The sequence below is a fragment of the Apteryx rowi genome, unplaced genomic scaffold, assembly GCF_003343035.1.
Source record: "Apteryx rowi isolate R43461 unplaced genomic scaffold, aptRow1 scaffold_10, whole genome shotgun sequence".
NCBI lineage: Eukaryota > Metazoa > Chordata > Aves > Apterygiformes > Apterygidae > Apteryx > Apteryx rowi.
This window is the reverse complement of record NW_020447197.1, coordinates 1387268-1411283: the sequence shown is the minus strand read 5'-3', so window position 1 is coordinate 1411283 and position 24016 is coordinate 1387268. Positions and strand designations below refer to the sequence as shown.

Genomic DNA, 24016 nt, shown 5'->3' with positions numbered 1-24016 from the left:
AATATGATTTTCGTGGTCATTAAACGGCTTTGGTTATGTAACATATCACTCATTCCTCTCTACAAACTGTGTTCATATTCCCAGCTATGACCACAATAATCGGCAAATGCTATGGCTGAATTATAAGAGTGGAGGTGATACTAATGAACCTGAAAATTTCTCTTCTGACAGGTTCTAGAAGGTTTATATGGACGTTGAGCAACCATTTGCACTTATCAGTTTATCAAGGCAGTCTCCACTGGTGGGAGGAAAGTGCTTAATACAATGTATGTCATCTTCTTGCAATTATATGCTGTCACCTCTGTGAAATCTCCTTCAGTTTTGCCATGAAGTAGAAGAGCACTTGTCCCAAGAAAACCTCTAGCATTTAAGTGGAAGAGCTAATTTTTAGCAAGACCCAGACAGCTTGAATAGTCTTGATTGTGGTGTGTAATTGAGGATGTGTCCAGACAGAGTGCCTGTGAGTGGCATTTCTTAGCCTAGCAAGTCTGTTACAAAGATTGATTCTTTTTTTTTTAATAATAAATTATGTTTGTGCTTTGTGGTGTAAAATAGTAGCATGTGTAATTGAGATGCTCTCGTTGTAGAGAGTATGCTTAACCAGTTATGAGAACTTCTTAATGTGTGGGAGATACTTCTAAAGTAGATCTTAACGTTTAAATTGAGAAGGTAACACAAGTATTTTGTTTATGTTTGGCTGCTCACTGGGGTTGTGGTCAGTAAAAGTCTAACAGCTTGCCTTCCCCTTCAACTTGCTCTGAATTGGAGGATAAAGCACTGATGTAGCTATCATTGCTGAGCAGCCCTCCATTGATCTCTGATATCTCCCACTTTGGAATGTTTTGACCGTAGAGGAAGACTACAACTGTTACAAAAAGATTAAGGAAGAAAATGGGAGCCAATGAACAGTGACATTGCATAGTTTATACATGAAGAAAAGGAGAACAAAAGCTATTCCTTACTGTGGAAACTCTGCTTAAATGTATTGGCAAATTACTTTGCGATCCAGCTCTTCAACTCTTCTTTCATCACCCCTTTTCCAAGCCCTTCATTGTACATGAGCAGGCAGGATAGTATCTCAAGGAACTGCAAGGTGATATGAGAAGTATAACCATGATTACAGCTTCTAATCTTTCTTTCTTGTTGTGCTAGTATGTGGGCGAGTTCTTATATATATATATTTATATATATCTTTTTAATATATATTTATATATAAAAAAATAAAGTTGTGATATATCCGCTCTTCCCTAATTGGTGGTTTTTATAGATTGAAATTAAATCCATGCCATTTAGGCTTTCATAATCTTCTGTTCTATCCCAAGGTTAAAGTTCACCAGGCAGAAAATGTCTTTTTGAATATACACATCTACAGTAACATTAACAAACTGTTCCCAGAGAACCTTGTATTGAAAGTACTTCCTTGTTTGTGCAGATGTATAAAATTATTTTAATAGCGGTGACTGACAACCAACAGTATCTGTGTGTGTGTTTTTTCTTCTTAAAGAAAATTCAGTCCTTTTAAATTTGCCCATCACTACAGTTGCCTTTACAGGAATTGCAGTGATAGGCTACATGTGCCATGGTCTCAAAGCATTTTACTTTGTACAGATATGAAAGTGACTTTTCAAGCAGGGAAGCTTAGAAACCTTTAAATTACTGTGTAGATGTTGCTAATGCTCATTGTATAAATACCTATGAGCTTATGTCACTTTCTTCTTTGGAAAGTTCATGTTGCTTGTAAATATTTTCTATTTAGGCAAATATTAGCAGTTTCTTTCAGATATAGTAAGCACAAATTGCTGGTATCCTGACCTCATCAGAGAAACAACTTGGGCAACAGTTTAAAATAAAGAAAAAGAGATGCACCATTAACAAGCTTAATGTCTCAGCAGCCCACACTTGCAGTAGTGCTTTAGCATTTGCAGAACATGGTTTGCAAAACAAATGCTTCTAACAGACATATACAGAAATGATAAACATTTGATTAAACAGGTGGAAGAACTGTTTGTCACAGTTTACCATAACTATTTTTTTTATATCTCAGGCTGAAACATGCAGGGCATAATGACATACGTAGCTGCAATGAGTGATGTTTGTTTGCACTGCTTGAAGGTGCATCTTGCAGATATGTTAGTGACTCAAAAGTCAAATTGTCGCTTTGGAGTTTAACCTGCAAATGCAGAGAAAAGTGCTATTCAAGGAGAGCTGAGTTGGGTCACCACATACAACAACAGTAAAAAAAACTTCTTGAAGTTTCAGGGAAAGTAGTAGAAAGATGTAGCAGTCAAGTTTGCTTACAAAATCGCTAATTATAATTTGTCAACAGTATTGTCCCTCATAGAAGACCCAATCTCCTGAGGTGCTTAGGTGCAACACCCCTAAAAAAAACCCGTGCCCTTTAGCAGGTAAAGTCCCGTAGGAGCATGTATTGGTGCTAAATGCTATGTGTCTCTGCAGCATCCTGCTGTGCCCCTCACACAGTGCACAAGGGTGAGCAGTATAGTCTCGACCTGCTGATGTAGTCGGTAAGGGCTTGTTAATACTCTTTATGGAAAACTGTTAGTGCTCACCTTCCAGCAAGTTTATCATATATTGCTAAATAAATACCTAATTCAAGACCACTGAATGACTTTGTATCACAAACAAATCTACTGGGGAGTCGTACTTCATTATTTTTAACTGACTTCTGTAAAGCCACTGACCTTCCCTGTGGTGATTATAGGTTGTATAGAAGTAGGCAACTACCAGTGAGGAGCCAAGCTACTCGCAAAGAACTGGAGTCGCTTGCCTGCTGTCTTATTTTACATCTGCATAGGACACTTTGCTGAATTATTCGTTTTGGCCATTCATAGTTCAAGAAGGTATAGCCAGCAGAATCTAAATTTTTCACCTAGGTAATTCTACCTTTATATTAACTCTATCACAAGCTGCCTTCTCTCAACAGATAATTTTAAAAAGTGAATTAAGAAATACCTCAATGAAAAACATATTCCATTTTTTTTTAACTTGGAAGCTTAAAACAAAGAAAAAACTACTTCTGTGCCTCTTGCTGAGGTATGTGGATCCTTACAAGTGTTCTGTCAAAAGTAAAGTTGCATCCTCTGTTTCCTAGTAAATAAAACATAATGTTTTTTGTTAAGGGGATCCAGTAAGTCCCTTCAAACTAGACCCATATTTTCACATATACTGTTTGGCTATAGGAGTTAGGGAAGATAGAATTAATGGAAAGCCAATTTATATTTGGATTACAGAACAAAATTCTCTCTTCCACTTCACTGTTCTCTATGCTTGACATTAAAAAAATTGCAAAAATACTACTACTTACTGCCATCACAAAATAAAGTTTTTACATGTCGGATGCTTTAAGGACCTGGAGTAGTTCCTTCAGTATAGAAAAGTTCTTTTATCTCCATTTAAAGTTGCTCTCAGACTTCGTTCTAAGAAATGTTTCATGGGAAGTACACAGTGTGCTGCAAACCAAAATCTGTTGAGCTTGAGGATTTTTTGGGCTTCCCTTTGTAGTAAAGGAAAGGCTTGCAGGGTGGGTCTTTTGAGTGAAGTTAAATATAAGTTAGTAAGCAGAAGTTGGCCTAATCTCAGTCCAGTTTTCTTCTGAACATGTGCATTTCTCTCAGTGCCCTTCATCCATATGAGCTGGTGAGATGGACACTGTAGATTGAACCCTGTTGATAGTTTTGGTAGGCATGTTGACCTCGCTTTCTTGTAGTACATAGGCAAGCTAAGCTGTTTGAGGACTGCAATAACTCCAGTGTTTTACTGCAGTTCTTTCCCTGCACTTCTAGGTATGGGTCACGGTAGAGGAAATTTTCTTTTTTAAGTAGAACTAGCGGCTCATCTTATTGCAGCAGAGAGAAGTGCTTCTGTAAGCCAAGGCGACGTGCCTGGGGGAGATCAGCACCAGGAATGTCCCGCTAACTGAGTTCTAGCTCTGCTGCCCGCTTGTTTGCATTAGGTAAAGATGCAGACGAGGCCAGAAAGCAGAGCACCTGGATTCTCTCTGCTCTGACTTCTTGTCCTTGTCTGTGTGCCAGCACTTCCTGTTTTTGAAGATCCTGTTTACTGTCTGGGTTCCAAATATCCCAGGAAGGTGGGAGGATGGGAAGAAACATAGAAAGAAGAGTAAACAGCATTATTTAAGGTGGAGATGCTTTTTTTTTTCCTAGCATTTGTTACCTGCCTAATCTAGTTTCATGAAAAACTCTAGAATAATCTTTTGTTTTTGTTGTCTTGTACCAATTTCCAAAAGCAGTATAGAGGATTTTTACATGACAAAAAATGAAATTGAAGCCGTGTGCTTTTACTTCACGTTCTCTCTGATGTTCATATAGTAAATGTTTGTCACCCATATAAAACAGAGTATTAAAGAAAGATATGTAATCAGAGGAAAACCTTATAACTTATTTCTAATGGTAAAAAATAAGTTGTTGCTCAGATTTTGTTGCTTGTCTTTAAGGCTTTTGACTTCAGCAGCTTGAAGGAGTTTGAGTGCAGGTCACCGAGCTTTGGAGCGCACACCTAGCTATGGTGGAACAGCTGCAGCCAGAACACAGTCCGATGGGAGAATAACTTTCATCCCGCTACATGGCGAGCCAAACTAATGGTTTAAATAGTATGAGTGAGCAGAAATGTGAAATGTTGAGAGAAGATATTGGCTTTCAAATTCTTCGTGGTGCTTTATGACTACTATTTTCTGTGAATACAAAATCTGTCCCATTGCAGTAAAGCTAGAAGTGGAATTATTGAATGATTTTGGACTAAAAAATAAATAATTATTTCTAGGCTTCCCTTTGTTTACAAAAATAAAAAAAAAATCTGTTTTTAACTGGAAGAAAATGTTCTAGGACAGACATTCTGCTCTTCGTATGTCATAGGATCCCTAGAGGAAAAGTACAATTATAGTGGGAGTTGTAGAGGTCACCAGCAACTTGCAAATGCTTCTTTCTCGTGATCCTGTGTTCATGGCTCCCAGATAGTGAGTGAAGTTATAAACAATATGCCTGCATCGATGGGGGAGGGTGAGCAAGAGGATTTGAACATAATCCAGTGTCAAAACCCTAGAATTTAGAAAGATGTTTTGTTTTTCTTAAATTTCAGGATCCAACAACAGTAAATTTGGGGGCTTTGAGAAGTCTCTTTTTTAAACTGTTCAATCTGTTTTCGTTTCAGATGTTTGATATTAAAATTTTTCAGTAACATACTTCCCCTCAGACAATACTTTATAGTGAGTTCTCTTTTCAGGATGATCTCCCCTTTGATTTTACTCATGGTATCTAAAATTCACTACGACCAGAATACAAGAATATTGTAGTCTGGAATGAAACAAATATCTCCATGTAAGATAAATATTATAAAGACACAACTCTGAAGCACAGTCAGACCATGTTCTCATATGTAACTAAACTAAAACTTAGTTTTGCTAATTTCTGACAAAATTTCATTATGCAGGAAAAAACAATGTTGTATTTCTGCTGTACTGCAAATTCTAAAGATGCTTCTACAGAGACTGCAATTGTAATTCTGTCTAGAACACAGCAAAGATGTTCAGCACTATTAAAAAAAAAAAGAAAAGCTGTAGGTAACTATAAATAAAACTGGTAGTGTTTGAAAATGCTTGCCTGTCTGTTTTAGAAAGAAACAAAATCCTAGGAAGATGTATTTTGGACAGCGTTAAATCCCTCTATTTGTTTCCTTTGAGCTGCTGTTCATGATCAGATAAGTAATCTGCATATCTGCTCCTTTTCTGTGAAATAATGAAGATGAAAGTAATATGCAAGAAATACAAAGACATAACTAAAATATAATCATCTTATCCTGCTTTCTATTATAAGCAAAGCAGTACTGCTACTGTTTAAATCTGTGCATAGTGTTATAATAGAGGACAATTTCAGATGTTTTTGTGCTAGTCTTCTGGATTTTGGAAAAATCCCAGCTTGGCAAGCAGGAAGAACAAAAGGACAGTACTGAAAATATCTAGTCCAAAACAGTTTTACTGCTTCGCCACACAGCAGGTTTGGACAGACAGGCAACTCTGGCCAGTTCTCTTTATGGTGAGTTTTGAAGGGGCTGACACGTCTGAAGATGAGAATAAAACATTTTGTTCTCTAAAAAGTTTAGAATTTGGGGGCCAAAATGGAATATAAACTTTGCATTCTGAAAAGTATTGTTCTTGCCCCTGGAAAATTGTTTAGGGCTTTTTTTTTCATTATTTTGGGGGACTCCACAGAAATAAAGTATATCAGGGAAATATCTGTAGTTGATACTTCTGGCAGTTTGATGGAGAACCAAGCAAATGGTATAACCCGTGTGTGAGTGCACAGTAAACTGAACTGGAACACATAAACACAGTTGGAATGTTTAATGAGTAGAAGGCTTTTTTCTTTAGAAGAAAATGATAATAGTCTAGAGGAAATTTGTAACCAGAAAAGAAATCAAATCTACACACAAATCCTAACGAGCAGCTCTTTGATACAGAAGATACCACAGAATATTACAAGTCACTGTTATATCCTGTCTTTGAAAGCAATGTAATGAAATTTCTTACAATTGGAAAAGCTAATGGGCTTCAGTTAAGTATGAAAGTCTATTGAATGTCTAATTCAGTTTCAAGTATAGACTAATAAAGTTGTATCAAGTATTTAATCTGTCCTTTTGAATTGATTTTGAAACTTTAGCTGATTTTTATAGCAATGCAAGATTACACAGTTCTCTTTCAATTTTTAGGATGTGGTACTTTTTTGCATAAGCATCCCACATTTAATATATTTAATACAGTGGTTCAGCACAGTTTATTTCTACTTCTTGCTTCCCTTTATATTTGGTAGATTTTTACTAGTTGGTACCTAATAGGTGGAAGAATTTCCTTCTTGTAAAGGCTGAAGAATAATTGAAGGTTCTTATGCTGCTGACAAACTAAGATAAGTCTCCTAAAGTGAACAAAATGATGTTTTTCCCCTAGACTGGCCCGTAGACTTGGGCAGTGGGTCTACAGCCTGCTTTATAAAATGGATGTATTACTATTAAATGGAGCATCCTTCTTTCCAGAACCTGCCCACAGATAATTTCCAAACAGAAAAAAGCCTTATCAGTTGACCATAGTATTTATATCTTAATTGCCAAATATTGACATCTGCTTGGAATTGGTAGAATGTTTGTGAGTAACCTCTAGATAGTACAAGTCAACTCACTTCATCTAATCTGCAGAGTATCTGTAAAAATGAGTGTCCTCTTCTTAGGAAGGAATGGTTCTGCACATTTGCTAAAAGAGAAATTCATAAAAGTTCATTTCTGTATGCTTGCTTGCTTGATTTTATAAGCTAGATTCCATATACACTGAAGGATAACAGTCCTTTCTTTTTTTGCAAGATATGCAAAACTTAGATCAGCAGCACTCTTGTTTCTGAGAGTCTTCTGGCCAAAATGTTGTGTACAGAGAATGCTTAACAGTGGGGAAAATACTGCCAAGGTGTTTCACTGAGCTATAGATGCACAGGGCTCTGGTGTGTAAGAGTACGGCAGAAGTGGCTACAACAGCCTCAGTTGTCTGTAGGAGAAAGTATATGTGGACTTTAGACTCAAGTTCATTTGTTTTTGGGGGTGGGGCTTTTTTTTAGAGGAAAAATAGAATTTTTCTCTTTTTTATTTTTGTAAAATAGAAGTCCATTGTGTTGTAGCCCATATATTAGCAATGCTTCTCAATCAGTAGGTATAAATGCTGTTGTATTTAGTTTGATGGATTTGCCAGTAAGTAATATGTCACCGTTAAATTTTAGCCTGGGATATATTAATAGGATAATGTAAACAGGACTGTATGAGTGATGAGAGGGAGGAAGAATAACCATGCTCGCATGCACACAGCCCATCTGCTCTGTATTTGCATTATTCATGTTTGCTTGTGCAAGTGTGCTGTGGTACTGTAGGCTGTTGAGTCTGTTGTTGTGTACCAGCACCTTCTTTTCTTTAAAGCAAGACCTTCTGGGCACAGTTTGATCGGTGAGTGGCTTTGAGTTTGGCCTTTGTGGACGTCTGTGGTATCCCAAAACTTTTTGCAGGGAAAAAGGTTTAAGATATTTTTGGAAGGTCAGGGATTGCAGGTGTGATTATAGTGTTCATTTGAAGTGTTTGCATTTTCCCTCAATTGCATCTAAATAACATCTCTCCAGAATTCTCTTAAAATTATACTTTTTTTTACTGTCGAAGAACATAATTGATTCTATTTATTCCAGGCAGCCTTCCAGATTTGAAAGCATGCAGAAACACAAGCTGCCAACGGTACTTCAAAACTGTTTCTGTTTACATTTTTGCTTTCCAAATCCAAACCCTGGAGGCGTGCTTACATGTACAAGCAAAATGAATGTGCACACAGAATGACTATATACACAGTTCCAGCAAATGTCTGTTTTCCAATTTAAAACGAAAACTGCTGCTTTGGTGCAGTTGCTCTAAAAGGAGTGATTTGTAGATTGGAGTGGCCTTTGGCCTATTTGTAGCAGTCTTTAAAGAAATAGTTGGCTTTTAACACTTGAATTTTTTTAAAAAGACATGGATTAAAATTTATTTTGAAAGGACACCTATCTGAAAGGACTTAGTTCATGTCTCCTCCACCCCGTCTCCATTTCTTTGTTAGTAATTGTTAGTGGGGAGGGAGAAAAAATTTGCTCTGGAAACACAGTTTTTGGACTGGCTCAGCTGTGCTGCAGTCCTGCTCCATCCCCTCTGTAGACCCTAGTGTTCACCCGACTCCATGGTGAACTCAATAAGACAGCTGAAACAGGAGAAGCTAACCCAGGGAAAGAAGAAATGAGTGGTTTTCTTTCAGTTTAATCCGTCTGACCCTTTAATGAGCTGGTTCAGGGAGCACCAGTGCCAGCATGGTGAAGAAAGAAAACCCCTGCTTTGGGCAGGGAGAAGATGGGATCTTACAATCACCAATTCAGAGAAGCCTAAACAGGATTGTAGAACTGCACTTAAAAACTGCTGGAATAAACTCAGTCTGTACTGTGAATATTTAATTTGATTGTGGTCCATTTATATTATCATTGTCTGTCTGGACAGAAAAGTTCTTATTTTGTTTGTTTGTTTTTTACTCTAGTATATACCTTAACAGTAATGTGTTTCTGCCTATGCTCATAATTAAGAAATGTAAATATAAGCATGTGATTCAGCTTTATGGGGAGGGACTCTTTTTCATGCTTTGGCTGATCAGAAAGATGCTATTTAACCTTCTGTCTGTTTCTTTTTATCTGTAAACCGAAAACAGTTATCAGTAATTCAGAATTCTCCAAGTTACTCTGAATGGTGTTATTTTAGTTCATTTGTAAGGTTTTGTAATTGTAAGCTTTCCAAGTTTGCCTCTTTATATATGCTGAATGTGCTTAGAACTTTCCATTTCAGCATCTGCTCACTGAAACTATTGCAATGATGAGGAAAGTAAAATAGCTTCTATAGAGTCTAAGCTCTTTTTAAAAAGAAGTCAGTCCTTTATAGTAGCAAAACCACTTCTAAATATGCATGAGGTGTGAGTGGAAGAGCATTTTTCTAAACCAGCAGTGGCACTTTAGAGCACTGTTGCTATTTTGAATTCGTTAGGAAGCAATGGATTTGGGAAAATATCACTGTCATTCTAATGCTTCTTAAGAACTGAAGTGTGGCAAAAACAAGTACTGGAGATATTAGGAAGAAAACTTTTCCTTTAAATAAATACAGAGAATAGAAGCCTGGAGCTGAGAGTCATGACTTCTTTCCCCCCATTGCTGAGCAAAGGGCAAGCATAGCATCCTTTCTTCCCCACAGTCAGAGCATTTGGAAAGCTCTGATGAGACAGAAGGGGCTGTGAAGTTAGATTTTTCTTTTTTCTTTTCCATTATTAGAGAAAAGAAACTAAGATAGAGGGGCATTTATAAGAGGATTTTTTAAGCAGATGACTAAGAATGATTTTCAGGTAGTAGCCTGATAGTTATCCTAGCTCTCTGCTTAAAGAACACTTGGTTGATGAAGGAGGTGTGATGGACTGCTCTCTAGATGTCAGTTGATATTACCCTCTCTGATATTGTAAATGTTGAATTTAAGGAAATTATGGGCTAAGTGTAAGTAATGCACTATTCAAGCTTTGCATAATGTATGATGGCCTCTGAGGTAACTTACTACTCTAGAATAAGAACTTAGGTCTCTGATATATCGTTCAGTGAAAATGTCTTAATGCTCTGTGGCAATCAGAAAAGCAAATTTAATAGGAATAATTAGGAAAGCAACAGAAAACCTTATTATGTCACTGTGTAAATGCATGCTCCATTTGCACCTTGAGTATGCTGTGAAGCTATGGTGGTTCCCCCTTCACCTTGCAAAGAGGATCTGGTAAAGCTGGAAGAGGTACAAAGAGGTACAAAGACGGTGGCAAAGATTATCAAAAACATCGAGTGACTTGAGCAGAGAAGGACGAAGTAGTCTAGGACTATTGTGGAAAAGAGGTTGTAGGGAGCAGCTGATAGTGCTCTGTAAAATTAAGAGCGATGGACACAGAAGAGAAGGAAGAAGAGTTTCGTTACAAGAAATCCAGGGCATCTGGAGAAGGTAGCAGGTCTCAGAACAAAGAAAAGAACACATCTTTTAATATGCAGCTAGAATTATAAGAGGTGTTTGAACAGTTTTATCTAAAATTCCTTGTGATGTTTGTAGTTTAAATTTTAATGTTTAAATTTCTTGTTTTCACTTAGGTTTATTCATCATACAAATTACTACTTAAAAATTTTCCATTATAAAGCTATCAAAAGTCTAAAAAATGCCTCCACGACCATCATCTGGTGAACTATGGGGCATCCACTTGATGCCACCAAGGATCCTTGTGGAGTGTCTTCTACCAAATGGAATGATAGTGACTCTAGAATGCCTCCGTGAGGCCACATTACTAACTATTAAACATGAACTCTTTAAAGAAGCAAGAAAATACCCTCTCTATCAGCTCCTTCAAGATGAATCGTCTTACATTTTTGTAAGTGTTACCCAAGAAGCAGAAAGAGAAGAATTTTTTGATGAAACACGGAGACTTTGTGACCTGCGGCTCTTTCAGCCTTTTCTAAAAGTCATTGAACCAGTAGGTAACAGAGAAGAAAAGATTCTTAATAGAGAAATAGGTGAGATAATCTGTATTTACACATAGTTAATCTATTTAACTGGTTTCTCCTCTTCAAAATACAAACCAAAGAATTAAAACAGGTTGTATTTGTCAGTTCTTGCATCTGTATTTGTCAGAGCTTGCATTCTGTAGGCACCAGTTGTTGCATCAAATGTCCGAGATGCTGTTGACCCTAAAGCCTGCATTTGTAAAATGTGAATCAATTTTTTTGCTATTCTAGTTTTCGTTCACTTATGAATTCTTTGCTTTTTGCAAATTTATAGTTCCATATGGATTGGAGGATATTTTTTGCTTGTTTCCTATTATCAGGATTTCATAGTATTACAGAGCAAAAGCTCATTGTACCTGTTTTATTGTTTGGGAACTCAATCTTAATTTTTCTTGAACTTTACAGAATTGTGATAGCTAAGGGAAAGTACAAGAGGATTTAATTACAAGTCTTAAATCACAGTTGCAGTAGCACAGGTTTTACTACTGCTTTATCTTGCTCAGAAAGTAAGATATCGGAAATGAGGTGATGTTTTCCACTTTGCTACGAAAAGAGCTTTGGGGAAAAAAACCCTTGAGGTGCGAGGGAAGGGAGACAGGTTGTAATGTTTTGAATTGTCTCTGGAGAAGCTTATCGCTCTCCATTATCTATAGAGAAAACATAGGGAGACTAGTGTTGTATGTGTCAGTATCTATGTTAAGTGTCTAAATTCAGATACTACAAATGCACCCCTTCCCTCTTAGTTGCTAGCAGATGTATGTTGCCGTGGTAAAGACTTGTCAACTAGAAATACTTGTTCTGGGTGCTTCTAATTGTTAAATCATTTAATTGTTATGAATGTGTCATAGGTAAACTTTTTCTGTTTTGTAAAACTTAACCTGTTCAAGAACTTAAAGAGAATAAGGGTAGCTAACCATGTATCAGGACAATTAAAATTCCATTTGGCAGGCAATATTCATGCACAAAAAGCTGAATTAATATCTCTTGGGTTCTTGTCACGCTTTTAAATAATGTTGTTTGTCAAAAAAAATGAAGAACTGACATACAGTTGTAAGCAAGGATGATCATGGTTCTAATAACTATCAATAATTTGGCCTCTTTTGGAGAGACTTGGACAGCACAGCTTCTCTGGCCCACTTAAGACACTTTATGTACCGGCTTCAAAGGGAGCTTTAACTGGTCCTTTCCCTCCAGGAGGGATGTTAGCGGTGACAATAGTGATATAAGGCTCCCGGGATTTTTAGTGAATGTACAGCCATTTTCTAACCCTTTTTGGGAATGCTGAGTGCACGTAGCTTCAGAACTCTGTTCTTTGAACAAAATAAAGCAATATAAATATACAAGTGGAAGCCAATGATGAATACAAAAATATTTTAGGTTTCATTTGTATGTTTGTGTTTTGCTTAAAGCATTTCTGTTATTGATGGAAAAAATCTTTAGCTTTAATTTAATTATCAGTTACAATTATTTCCTGTTGCTTCTTCAATATTGTAGGTTTTGCTATTGGCATGCCTGTCTGTGAATTTGACATGGTTAAGGATCCAGAAGTACAAGATTTCAGAAGAAATATTCTCAATGTTTGTAAAGAAGCAGTGGATCTTCGAGATGCCAATGCACCGCATAGTAGAGCATTATATGTCTGTCCTCCAAATGTAGAGTCTTCGCCTGAACTACCCAAACACATATACAATAAACTAGATAAAGGTAACATAAATATTTGCTGTAGAAACATAATGCTTTTTCAGTGGTTGATATCAAAGAGTACAGCTGGTGACTTAAGTAAATCACTGTTTTATGTAGTGTATTTAGTATACTGTATCAACATCTTGCACCTTGAGTTATTCTTACTTAAGATAGTTTAAAAGTTTATAGGTTCAAAAGAAAAACAGCAAAATTTATAATTACATCTTTTTGGTATTCTAGTAATGTCTTTAAATATTGAAATGTAATTTGGTAAATCAAGTTTTTTTTATGGGCAGAAGCAGCTTGTTAGCCTTTCATTTTTCTTTGCATAAAAAATACTTTCTCTGCTGGAAGGGGTAAGAGGTCGAATTTACACTTGAATCAAAAATAAGTAGAATGTACATAGTTCCTTCCAGAAGTTGTTATTCCACTCTGCCAGTTTGGGCTATTCGAGCTACTTTTGGGCTACTTCTTTCAGTAGTATTGCAGAAGCAATTTTCTGTCTTTTTGAAACTGTGTGCCGAAAATGTTATACTTAAAACATTTTCGTATTTATTCTAGGGCAAATTATAGTGGTAATATGGGTAATAGTCTCACCAAACAATGATAAGCAGAAATACACCTTAAAAATCAATCATGACTGTGTGCCTGAGCAAGTTATCGCTGAAGCAATTAGGAAGAAAACACGAAGTATGTTGCTGTCATCTGAACAACTGAAACTCTGCGTCTTGGAGTACCAGGGCAAGTATATTTTAAAAGTGTGCGGCTGTGATGAGTACTTGCTAGAAAAATACCCGCTGAGCCAGTATAAGGTGAGTAAAATAATGGATTTCCTTTGAAGCACACTAAAATAATTGAAATTTGTGAGAGAGGAAAATGATTAATTTTCATTGGCTTGATGTTTCATTAAACTGATCTAAAAGGTAGAAACTAAGTGTATTTGCCTTTAAACTAGTTGGCTAATCCCTGTGCATATTTGTTGCTGTATGTACTTTAAAAAAAAAAAGGTAATGTAAACTAGCCCAGTGTAATTTTTCTCCTTGGAATGAAGTAGAAGTTTATCTCTAACATTAGACCTAAAACAGTGGCAGATGCTTTCAGAGACATCCTAGACTTCTAACAGCAATAGATGAGTTATGATGCTTGAATGGGGCTGCTGTAATGCAAAAGGAGCTTTGATCAGATGTTAAATTATGAAGCAATCATTGTTACTATAAACCTTCTCTCTTCCCCCTTTAGGGGTGGGAAAAAAATGACAAACTCTTTGTTTTCCTGGTGCTTACCTCAGTAAACTTTTTGACCTTATTTCAGCAGTAGTAAACTTCCAGCACTGCTTAAGTCGTTGTTAAATCTTTCTAGTGGCTGTCTTTCCTTTAGTGCTTGGTTTTGTTAGTGCTGTGACTTTGACACAGAACTGCTGACAGAAGAGCATCTGAGCAGCTCCGCGGCAGTAGGCGACAATGTTACCCTGTAGGTTTCCTGGCAGATGGCTGTTGCTTCCTCTTTGAGGAATGTATTGTTGTAATAAACAGCTTCCACTCCTTGATCTAAAATGGTTGACAATCTACTCTCCAAAGCAGTGAGAAAGAGGAGGGGGATGGGGTACCCTGAATAATGGGGAAAGAAACTGTGGGAGCTGGGGAACAAGTGCAGACATACATGACTAGCTTTGCACAGTCATCTTGGGATCAGGCACTAGACCTATCTGATCTAGCATGGTTTCTTCAGAAGTATCCAGTATACCTGTACTGTACCATGTTGCAGAAGAGCTTACTAATTACAATGCAGAGCTGGACTAGTCTTAACACATTGTATTTTGTAGTACTGTTGCCAACTAAAAGCTCTCAGGACTCAGTCCTGAATGGGCACCATACAGGCTTAAGGAGCTAGCTTGAGTCCGTCAAGATCAGTGCTGAGCTGAAGCCAATAAGTGCAACTGAACCAAAAATGAGTATCACTGTCCCTTGCCTTATGCTCTCTACATGTCACTAGGAGTATCAGACACCTGTGCTAGATCTGCACGGTAGACTAATTCAGCAGCATACTATGCAAAAATAGCTAAACTGCTCCCAGAAACAGCTCTAATCAGGAAGCAGTCTGTTTTGTTTGAGCTGCGCTGTACCTGAGCGAAGAAGCCCTACCAGAAACCTGGCTTGCCATTCTGCATTGATTCCTTTCTGTGACACAGCTAATTCATGGTGCGGATAAACAGATAACAGAGTCAACTCAGTTCTGTCTCCAGTTCAGTTTTCCATTGCTGTAGACGTTATTCATATCTCAACATCTGTATAAAGTGCTACTGTATGATCCTGTCCAGCAAAATATTTAAACTGTTGGATGTTATAACTGAAAATGTTGTAAAGGGTGTTCACAAAGGGACAGCTTTAATAAGCTCTTTGAATATGCTTTTACATATTTTCCTGAACACTTTTTGGCATGGTTTACCAAGAGCGTACAATTAAAACAGACTAAATTTAGTCTTTGTTTTCTTGCAGTATATAAGAAGCTGTATAATGCTTGGTCGCATGCCTAATTTGATGCTGATGGCTAAAGAGAGCCTATATACCCAGCTGCCACTGGATACCTTTACAATGCCATCTTATTCCAGGCGCATTTCTACAGCTACACCCTATATGAATGGAGAAGCTACAGCCAAATCCCTCTGGTCTATAAATAGTGCTCTCAGAATAAGAATCCTCTGTGCAACCTATGTAAATGTGAACATCCGAGACATTGACAAGGTGAGGCAAATACTGTATGGCATCATACATCGTTTTCAGCCGCTCATGGGTCCCCTCCCGAGTTTTCTGTTCCATATGTATGTATAAAAAGATGTGTTATTTAACATGTTAGAAAATTAGGCCATTTAGTTATTTAAATTTAAGCACTCAATTCTGAAAAATATAGCCATGTTTTAGTATCTGAAGACTTCCATGTACTACTTAAAAATGTGTGAGTCTTGGTATTCAGCCAAATACTTGCTGTCTGATGGAGCAAAACTCAGTTTGTGTAGTTCACTTCAACTGAGTACGTAATAGAAAAAACAAAGTCCCTGTTATCTTGCATATTCTGTATAAGGATTTTGTTTAAAAATGTATTACAGTAACTAGGAACGCTTTTGTTCAAGGGGTGCTGGATAGCGTGCTTGCTTTTGAAAAGGGAGGGTTGGGGGGGGGATCAAGGGGAAAAGGCAAATCGGGTCTAACCCCATCGAAGTCAAACTGCAACCCTGACTGTAACTTTCTCAGAATGTGTCTATTTGGTCATTTCTTTCCTTACAGTTTGACATAGGAAGAATTGAGAATAAATTCCAGTTTGTTTAGAAGTTCATTTTAAGTTGTTTATTGTATTTTTAAGAACTAGTTTTGCAATCCTAATGAAGAAAAAGACCAAAATATCTTTTCTAGAAGGGTAGGCTTATATTCTATGCTTCACACCTTGCAGAGAATGAATGGATTTGGGTTTGGGGGAAGAGGGCTGGGTTTTTTTGTTGTTGCTTTGGGGGTTTTTACTTGATAGAAATGTAAGGCTAATATGTTTTAGTCATTAGTATATGTTGATTGAAATGAAAACTTTGTTTGCAGCAACGTTTGTAAGATAGTACTAATACCAGCATGTTATTTTCAGATCTATGTTCGAACAGGTATCTACCATGGAGGGGAGCCTTTGTGTGACAATGTGAATACTCAGAGAGTACCTTGTTCTAATCCCAGGTAAACAAAGAATGACTAGAGAAAACCTGACTTCTAGGGCATCCTAAACGATAGTACTGAAGAAGTATAGGCTATGGTTAGCATTATTAAGGTAGAGCTCCTTGCTGGGAATTCCTTGCCTTAAGTTTTGTTAAGAACATTTTTACATGTCGCCACACTTATAAATAGAATTCATTAAATTCAAACACAAGTATTTCGTCTTATAATATTATATGTAATAGATTGGTCTCTTTACTGAACAGATCTGTTTCACACGTGTATTCATAGTTGCCTCTGAACCCCCAATATAATTACTAGTTAATACTGTGAAATCAGCATAGCTGTGGGAGACTGAGTTCTTCTTTTGACTGTGGCTCAATAGCAAGTGTTCCAATTGCAGGTTCATATTCCGCCTTCAGCATGAAGCAATTTAATGTAGTGTAATCTTCAAATTTGTTCCAATGAGTTTGCACAGCATATCCTAAAGCAAAGCTATGGAGTGTGGAGAGATGGGAACTATTCATTAACATGGATGTCACTGCCAGCACTGGGCTGACTGTATTCAGTAAATGTGACTTACCATGAGTAAATTTGACCTACCATGAATTTTATCTGGAAAAATAAATCATGTGAACTTAAAAGTGCCTTTAAAGTGTAAAAAGAAGTTTTATATGAGCATATGAAACATATTTAGAACAAGTATCTAAAAGGTGTTGACTTTCTGCACTTACCTGACTAACGGGAAGCTGTGAAATTTCAGCATCTGCTAGGATTAGATGCAAAATATTTGTTCAGAAATAATTCTTGGCTTGCATTTTCTGTCAGACTTAGTGTCTTTGAAAGTTTCAAATGCTTTTTTTTGCCTGTAGATACCTACATTTTCAGTGAATGTGATTAGGTGTTACTAATTAGTGGGCCTAACAATATATGTCATTACTGAAAAATACCTTTCCCTCCTAGTTGCCCCATAGATAGCTAAGCTAGGAGTTAAACATAACTGTATTAGAGGGAAAGTCTTCTTGGAAAGGTGGTGAAGGGTATGGCTTGAAAACATGGATATAATCGCACGGGTCTGTATTATATGAAATGAACACATAAGAAAAGTGAATTTAAGTTTGTTATCTGCCAATTTCTTTATTCTTAGAGAAGGGCTTAAGGCAGTTATTTGCTTGTAAAATGCTGCTTTTAGCATTGGTTGTAGTAGTTACAGACACCATGGAAAATTAATGCTGTCCTTGGGAACTACTGCCTCTTCCAACTTTGGAAGTTCCTCTTCAGAAGCACAGTTCTGCCAATTGAGAGATTAAGTCTACTTTTAAGATTTAAAAAACAATAAAATGTATATTCCCGCAGAATCAGTCAGTGTTCTCTTATTACTGTGGTAAACGGAACAACATCTGAGTTATTTCAGCAGTGCAATTCTAGAGTTAACAGGCATAACTGAGAGCAGATTGAATCCATTTGTTTCGCTTTATTATGGTTCAAGCTACTTGAATTAATGATAATGGAGAGATTATAAAGTAATGACAAATGAGGAAACAGTGGCTATGCACAAGGCTCCAGAATGCCTGAGGAGTTACCAAAATGAAAATGCCTATGTTCTTTATGGACTACCATTTTTCTACTATGCTAGAATCTCATGGGAAATCAAACCTACCATTCTGCAAACAGAGGATTTGAAGAAGCCCTTACTTTCACAAATAAATGACACTGTGTAATATAACACTAGTTACAATTCAGTCACTTAGAGGTAACATTTACCATGTTTCAGCCTTCACTGTGATTTTGCTTTAGTTAATAGATATCACATACCGCATTGCTGAAGCAGTTCCTTTCATCTTAATTGTTAATTGCTTCCTGTTCCAGTTACTTCTCTGCAGTTTAACAGCAACATAGAGTTAAGCATTTATTTGGAAAGTGTCCTGCTGTTGCCACCAGTTTTGTTTTTTCTTTCTTTATGCAGCTGTAGAAATATCATTTTGTATCATTATTGTTGAGGAATCTCATAATGTTTTAGTGTTGATACTTAACCAGTCCCCAATGTTTCAAGTTTGACTGTAAGTTAGTTTCAGTCTTTTTTATGTCACAGAACTGGCAAGATGTATTGTAGGCAACAAAACTTGAAGATGACAATCCATACATTCAATGATTCTCCTCAAATTTAGAAAAAAGGTTTGGAAGATTTTTTTTTGTCTGTTTGTTTAGCTCTCTAAACCTCAGTTACAAAAGACTTTTCTCCAATCAAGTTCTACGTATATCAAACACTTAATATATTTAGCAAAAACAAGTTGAAAGTCTGTACATTGTTCAGTAAGTGTAAAAATGGTGTTGCAGGACATTAGCAATATTGCTTTTGATTTCTGTATTAAGTTTCCAGCTAGGAAATATCTTTTTACTTTCTAGTATTTCTAACTTAGTTGGGTTCTGAAAGCTACGCCATGTTTTTTTCCCCATTTGCTTTTTTTCCCTGAAGTGAAAAATATTTCACAAGCTAAACTTAACATTAGTAAAACATAAGCAAATCCATTGTCTTTAGGTTATACCTACATTGACAGTTGCAGCTAGAGGGCTTGCAGGAGTGAAAGTGAATTAAGTGAATATACTTGTTACTAAGTTTTTGTTACTAAGAACTGAACTTAGCATGACTGTTCAAACAGTATTGGTGCTAGAAGGCTAATCAGGGAAGTTTTCATTCCCCAAGACAACAAATGTGGTCAAAGGCATATCGGAGGACCCTTCTTCAGTACGAAGGCATCCTCTTTAGATAGAGTTCAGGTAGAAATGTAACATGCTTTTTAGTGTAACTGTTGATTGCTTCCTAGTATCTTCAATGCTCTCTTTTAACCTGTTTTTTTCTGCTTCTTAAATGTTACAGGTGGAATGAATGGCTATCGTATGACATGTACATTCCTGATCTTCCACGTGCTGCTCGACTCTGCCTTTCAATCTGTTCTGTTAAAGGCCGGAAGGGTGCTAAAGAGGTAAAATACTTCATAGCTTTATCACAGTAACAAGCAAAACTACTTAAGTCAAGTTTGGGAAGATAGTTGGTAAACGCTGTCCTAGAAATGGGTCTTAGTGACATGTTTGATTTAGATCTGATTAAAGTAGTGATTTTTTTTTTCTTTTATACTGTTCTGACTACCATTTTTTTGTGGTCAGAAATTAAAAAGCATTGAAAAAACCTTACCTGTTCAACACTAAATCATGTCTGTACTATATCGCTGGACAAAATGATCAAAGTTAAGTCTCTTGAAGTGTGAATTTAAGTTCCTAAAACCAAAAGTTACTTACCTATTGATTTAAAAAAGAACAATATTTATACTCAGATTTAGAGTTGCTTTTAAAGTAAGCAGAATTTGTGCTGCTTCAACATTTGAGGCAAGTTCCCAAACAGTTATTTTAAGTATCTAAATGTAAAGCTTAATTTTAGCCACCAGCATGTTTAAATTCTGGGTTTGTGTGTAATACATACTATCTAGTTTTTGTCTATAACCAGGTTTTGCAGCAATAAATTTACAAATCTTGAGTTACTTGGGCATGGTGAAAATGCTAGCAGATATTTGTAAGTGTTTTGATATCATTCTGCAAAATGACTGGCATAACACATGGTGGCACAGAGGTTAGGTGATGTGGTAACAGTGAATGAGAAGAAGAGTTGAAGAGAAAAATATGGTATAACTTCCACAATACTGTTTTCTGCTAATCTGGGAATCTAATAACTCACTCTTGCATAAAAGTATTAGTTCTCCTGGCTCACCAGAAGGAGTTTAATATCAGAGATTGAGTTTCACAGCTTCAGATGCCTTAGAACAGTAAATTCCAATATGTTAAGGTATATTTGATATGTGAAGTATCACAGAAAAGTGGACCTAAACAAGTGTTACCAAAAGGAACCCAACAGAACTTCTGATATAACCCTACTTCTCTAATTATTTGCTCTCTTTGCCAACTTAAATTGATCAACTGATGTGGTATTAATAATAGCAAGATTATTTACTGTGCTGTTTTCCTGAATCCAATTGCTGCTTCTTCCCTCCCCATCCCAAGACTGCTTGAAAAAGTAGCAAGAGTTCATTCAGAACACACCTGTCACTTTAATTTTATGGTTAGACTGGCTTGTTTTTTATTAGCTAGAGTTTAAATGTAGGGAAAACAGCAGCTGTTTAATTTACCAAATCAAGAGTCTGATTTATCTCTCTACCAGATAGAACTTTGAACTACCATGAATATATATTTACGTTTTTTAAAATCTTTAATCTGCTTCTTATTTGAAATTGTACTACTGTGCTATAATTAATGGGTGAAACTGAGATATGATCGTTTAATCTCTTTAAGGAACACTGTCCATTGGCTTGGGGAAATATAAACATGTTTGATTACACAGACACTCTTGTATCTGGGAAAATGGCTTTGAATCTTTGGGCAGTACCTCATGGGCTGGAGGATTTGTTGAATCCTATTGGTGTTACTGGATCAAATCCAAATAAGGTAAATACTTGCATGCAAGCTTCTTCCTTAGGAGTTCCTATTCAAAATATGCTATATTCTGAATTGTATCATTCCACAGAAAAAGTAATGTAAATTTCCTTTACATAGGAAACTCCATGTTTAGAGCTGGAATTTGATTGGTTTAGCAATCCTGTAAAGTTTCCAGATATGACAGTGATTGAAGAACACGCCAATTGGACTATATCACGTGAACTAGGGTTTAACTACAGCTATGCGGGGCTGGTAAGGCAAACTCACTTTCCAAGATTAACTACTAAAATTTGAAAGTATTTTCATTTTTTAAAGTCTGTTAGTAATAAAGAAAACTTTTTCATGTATCCTGATTTATTGTAATAGAAGAAATCAAATTTTTGTCTGCTGTTTAGCAAAGTGAGTACTATGTTCTCTTTCCTTTATAGTACCAATAAAATGTATTAATGTTTCACTGGTCAACCAAAGCACATTAAAGAGAACTGTCTTACCATGCAAACTGTTAGGGACTTTTTGGCATAATTAAATTAATTCAGATGTATTTGCTTGAACTTCGCAAAAGTTGTGATTCTCCTTCAATGATACTGGTTTTTGTAGTTGCAGTTTGATGTTTGTAGGTAGGCTTTCTTGTGTAACCTAAATGTGCTTGTAACTTTTTACTTGCTGGTCTACTTTTTACTGACTAGTTAGGTCCATAAGTACTGTAAAGAACTAAAGACAGGGGTTTTTTTTTCTATTTTTTTCTCGATACTCTAAGGGAAGTCCATCACAGTCAGGTATCTGCTTATGGTAGATATTGTGGCTGAGGAGTGCTGCAAGGCTCGTAACAAGTTTTTAAGGGCAGCTGGTTTCTTGGCACACTGCTGTAACTCAGATGAGAACATAAACCATTTGAAAACTCAAAGCTAGATCTTTGTTCATTGGAACTGGACAGCAGAGAGTTGAAGGCATTGAAAAGCAATCTTTTGAATATCGGCCTCAAAGAAGAACTGAACACACCTTAATTTTTGAGTTGACTAATTATAAATATGTGCTCTTAAGTAGCACTGTAATTGCAAGTTTGTAAGAGATTTTCTTGTGTTTATGAGTGTAATATCAGTTTTTGACCAGATATGCCTTTGTTCTTGAGGTACTGAGCAACTTGTAGCGAACCCAGAGCTTCTGTTGGTCTTGTATCAGAGTGTCTGACAATTTAGTTTTGTAAATACAGGATAGACTTCTAAGGTAGTATAAAAAGAGAGATACTATAGTTTGCTGGTACTGTAGGTGTGGAGGAAAAAAAAAACAGTAAAAGAAGAGTGCAACAGTATTATCTGTGGTTTGGAATGGAGAACAAAAGCAAAGTAAGAAAACTATTACTGAGTTAAGTTTGAGGAAGCAGAGGAGAGGTACACATCAGAATATATAGTAAAAAATGGTGCAGTGCGCAGTTTGTACTGCTTTTTTGAAGACCTGTAATCACAAATGCAGATGAAGTTTTCAAATAGGAGTGGAACAGATATGCAGATAAATGATTAGGGGGTCTGTCTGAGTATTGGTAAACTTATCCTGACTGTCTCAGGCTGAGAACTAAAGTTGTGGGGGGTTGGGGTTTTTTTTGTTTTTTGGGGGTGGTTTTGGTTTTTGGGGGGTAAAGTAGCTCCCTCACTACCTAGACTTATATACACTTGTTGTTTTGTTCTATCTGTAGTCAAAAATAGAAAATGGTGAGGAGAATAAGCTCTGACTTCAGTGGCAAAGTAATGATCAACTTACACTTTGAATTAAAAAAATAAATAAAAAAATAAAGTCTCAAAGTATTGCCGTTCCTTTTTTGTGGTAATCTTCACCATACTGTAGAAGGAGGTCATGGTGGTTAAATGTGGAGAAAGCGTATTTGCATCAATTACTAAGTTGGCAGGGAAACAGAGAAACTGGATATCACTGCTTTGTTCTCTTTCTCCTTATTCATACTGTTTTTCTTTCAGCCCTCCATGTTGTCTGCCAAACATCCTCTTACAACTCATCCTCTCTTAAGTCATTTTTCATTAAATGCTTAGTAAGTCTTCGTATCACTGGTGATCTCTTACTATTGTATTTGTTCCCTTTATTATCTTCTTTTAATGTGTGGTATCTTCAGGTCTGGAGCCAAACTTTCTATATTCAAGTACTGTGTGAATTTATGGCTGTTTGTTACATTAACTATATTTAGGGAGATAGAAGACAATGTGTTACACATCCAAAATCAGATACTAGATTACTGTGTAACAACTGCCATATTTGAAAGAGGAAAAAACGCTTGTCCAAAATAGTCAAAATCATTGAGGCAGTCACTGAAGTATGATTTCTACTTAAATATTTTCATTATGATACAAACACCATAACTATATTTTCCATTTCACCTTGAAATACATTACACTGCATTAAAAAATCAATTAATACATACTTATAAGAGATTGTTTATAGATCCATAAATATTTCAAATATGAAAGAAGAATTTTGAAATATTAGATCTAATTTACTGTCCCACAATTCATAGAATTTCAGTTTTTTCATGTTGAACACAACAGAATAAATGCATTTTCCTAGTGGGCTTCACATAAACTATGATCTTTATGATCCTCTATGCAGGTAATTTTTATACTTTTTTGACTTTCACTTACTATTTAGGATGACTCTTTCAGAATGAAGATAAATATGTACAATTTATCACTTGTTCAATATTAACTATTTAATCTTATATCAGGAGTAGAGTGATTATAAGTCATTTATCTATTAACTTCCTGCCATACTGACTTTGGCATTATTTTTTGCATTGTGTCCATTACCATAACATTTAGGAACATATTCTAGAATTTTTCCTATGCCTGCATAATGAGTAGTCCTGAAGAATTTTCCCCCACTTAAGTCCAGTCTGTGTGCTTCAGAACAGTAATCAAAAACCTGTTGGTGCACTAAGATATCACAATACTATCAGGGCGAGATATTGAAAATCCTTCCAATGGGTAGATTCATAACTTAATTTTGGGAGATGTAAGCTTG

General features: G+C 36.3%; 1 protein-coding gene and 1 long non-coding RNA gene across 8 annotated transcripts in view; one reads left to right on the top strand and one right to left on the bottom strand.

Annotated features, from left to right (window-relative positions):
- Positions 1-24016, top strand: part of PIK3CA (phosphatidylinositol-4,5-bisphosphate 3-kinase catalytic subunit alpha) — a 44930-nt gene that overhangs the window by 4475 nt on the left and 16439 nt on the right. For 3 of the 5 annotated variants that reach the window (XM_026061062.1, XM_026061055.1, XM_026061081.1), the window contains exons 2-9: positions 10731-11147; positions 12633-12842; positions 13383-13633; positions 15317-15562; positions 16449-16534; positions 19389-19494; positions 20852-21004; positions 21113-21247. In XM_026061062.1, the coding sequence (XP_025916847.1) occupies positions 10796-11147; positions 12633-12842; positions 13383-13633; positions 15317-15562; positions 16449-16534; positions 19389-19494; positions 20852-21004; positions 21113-21247 (1539 nt within the window). In that variant the 5' untranslated portion in view covers positions 10731-10795. The remainder of the gene's footprint in view (positions 1-10730; positions 11148-12632; positions 12843-13382; positions 13634-15316; positions 15563-16448; positions 16535-19388; positions 19495-20851; positions 21005-21112; positions 21248-24016) is intronic. The other 2 variants (XM_026061074.1, XM_026061069.1) reach the window with 2 other exon arrangements.
- Positions 905-24016, bottom strand: part of LOC112963767 — a 28909-nt gene continuing 5797 nt past the window's right edge. For 2 of the 3 annotated variants that reach the window (XR_003252707.1, XR_003252712.1), the window contains exon 4: positions 905-2170. This is a non-coding gene — a long non-coding RNA (uncharacterized LOC112963767). Of the gene's footprint in view, positions 2171-3325; positions 4085-24016 lie in introns of all 3 variants that reach the window. The other variant, XR_003252709.1, reaches the window with a different exon arrangement.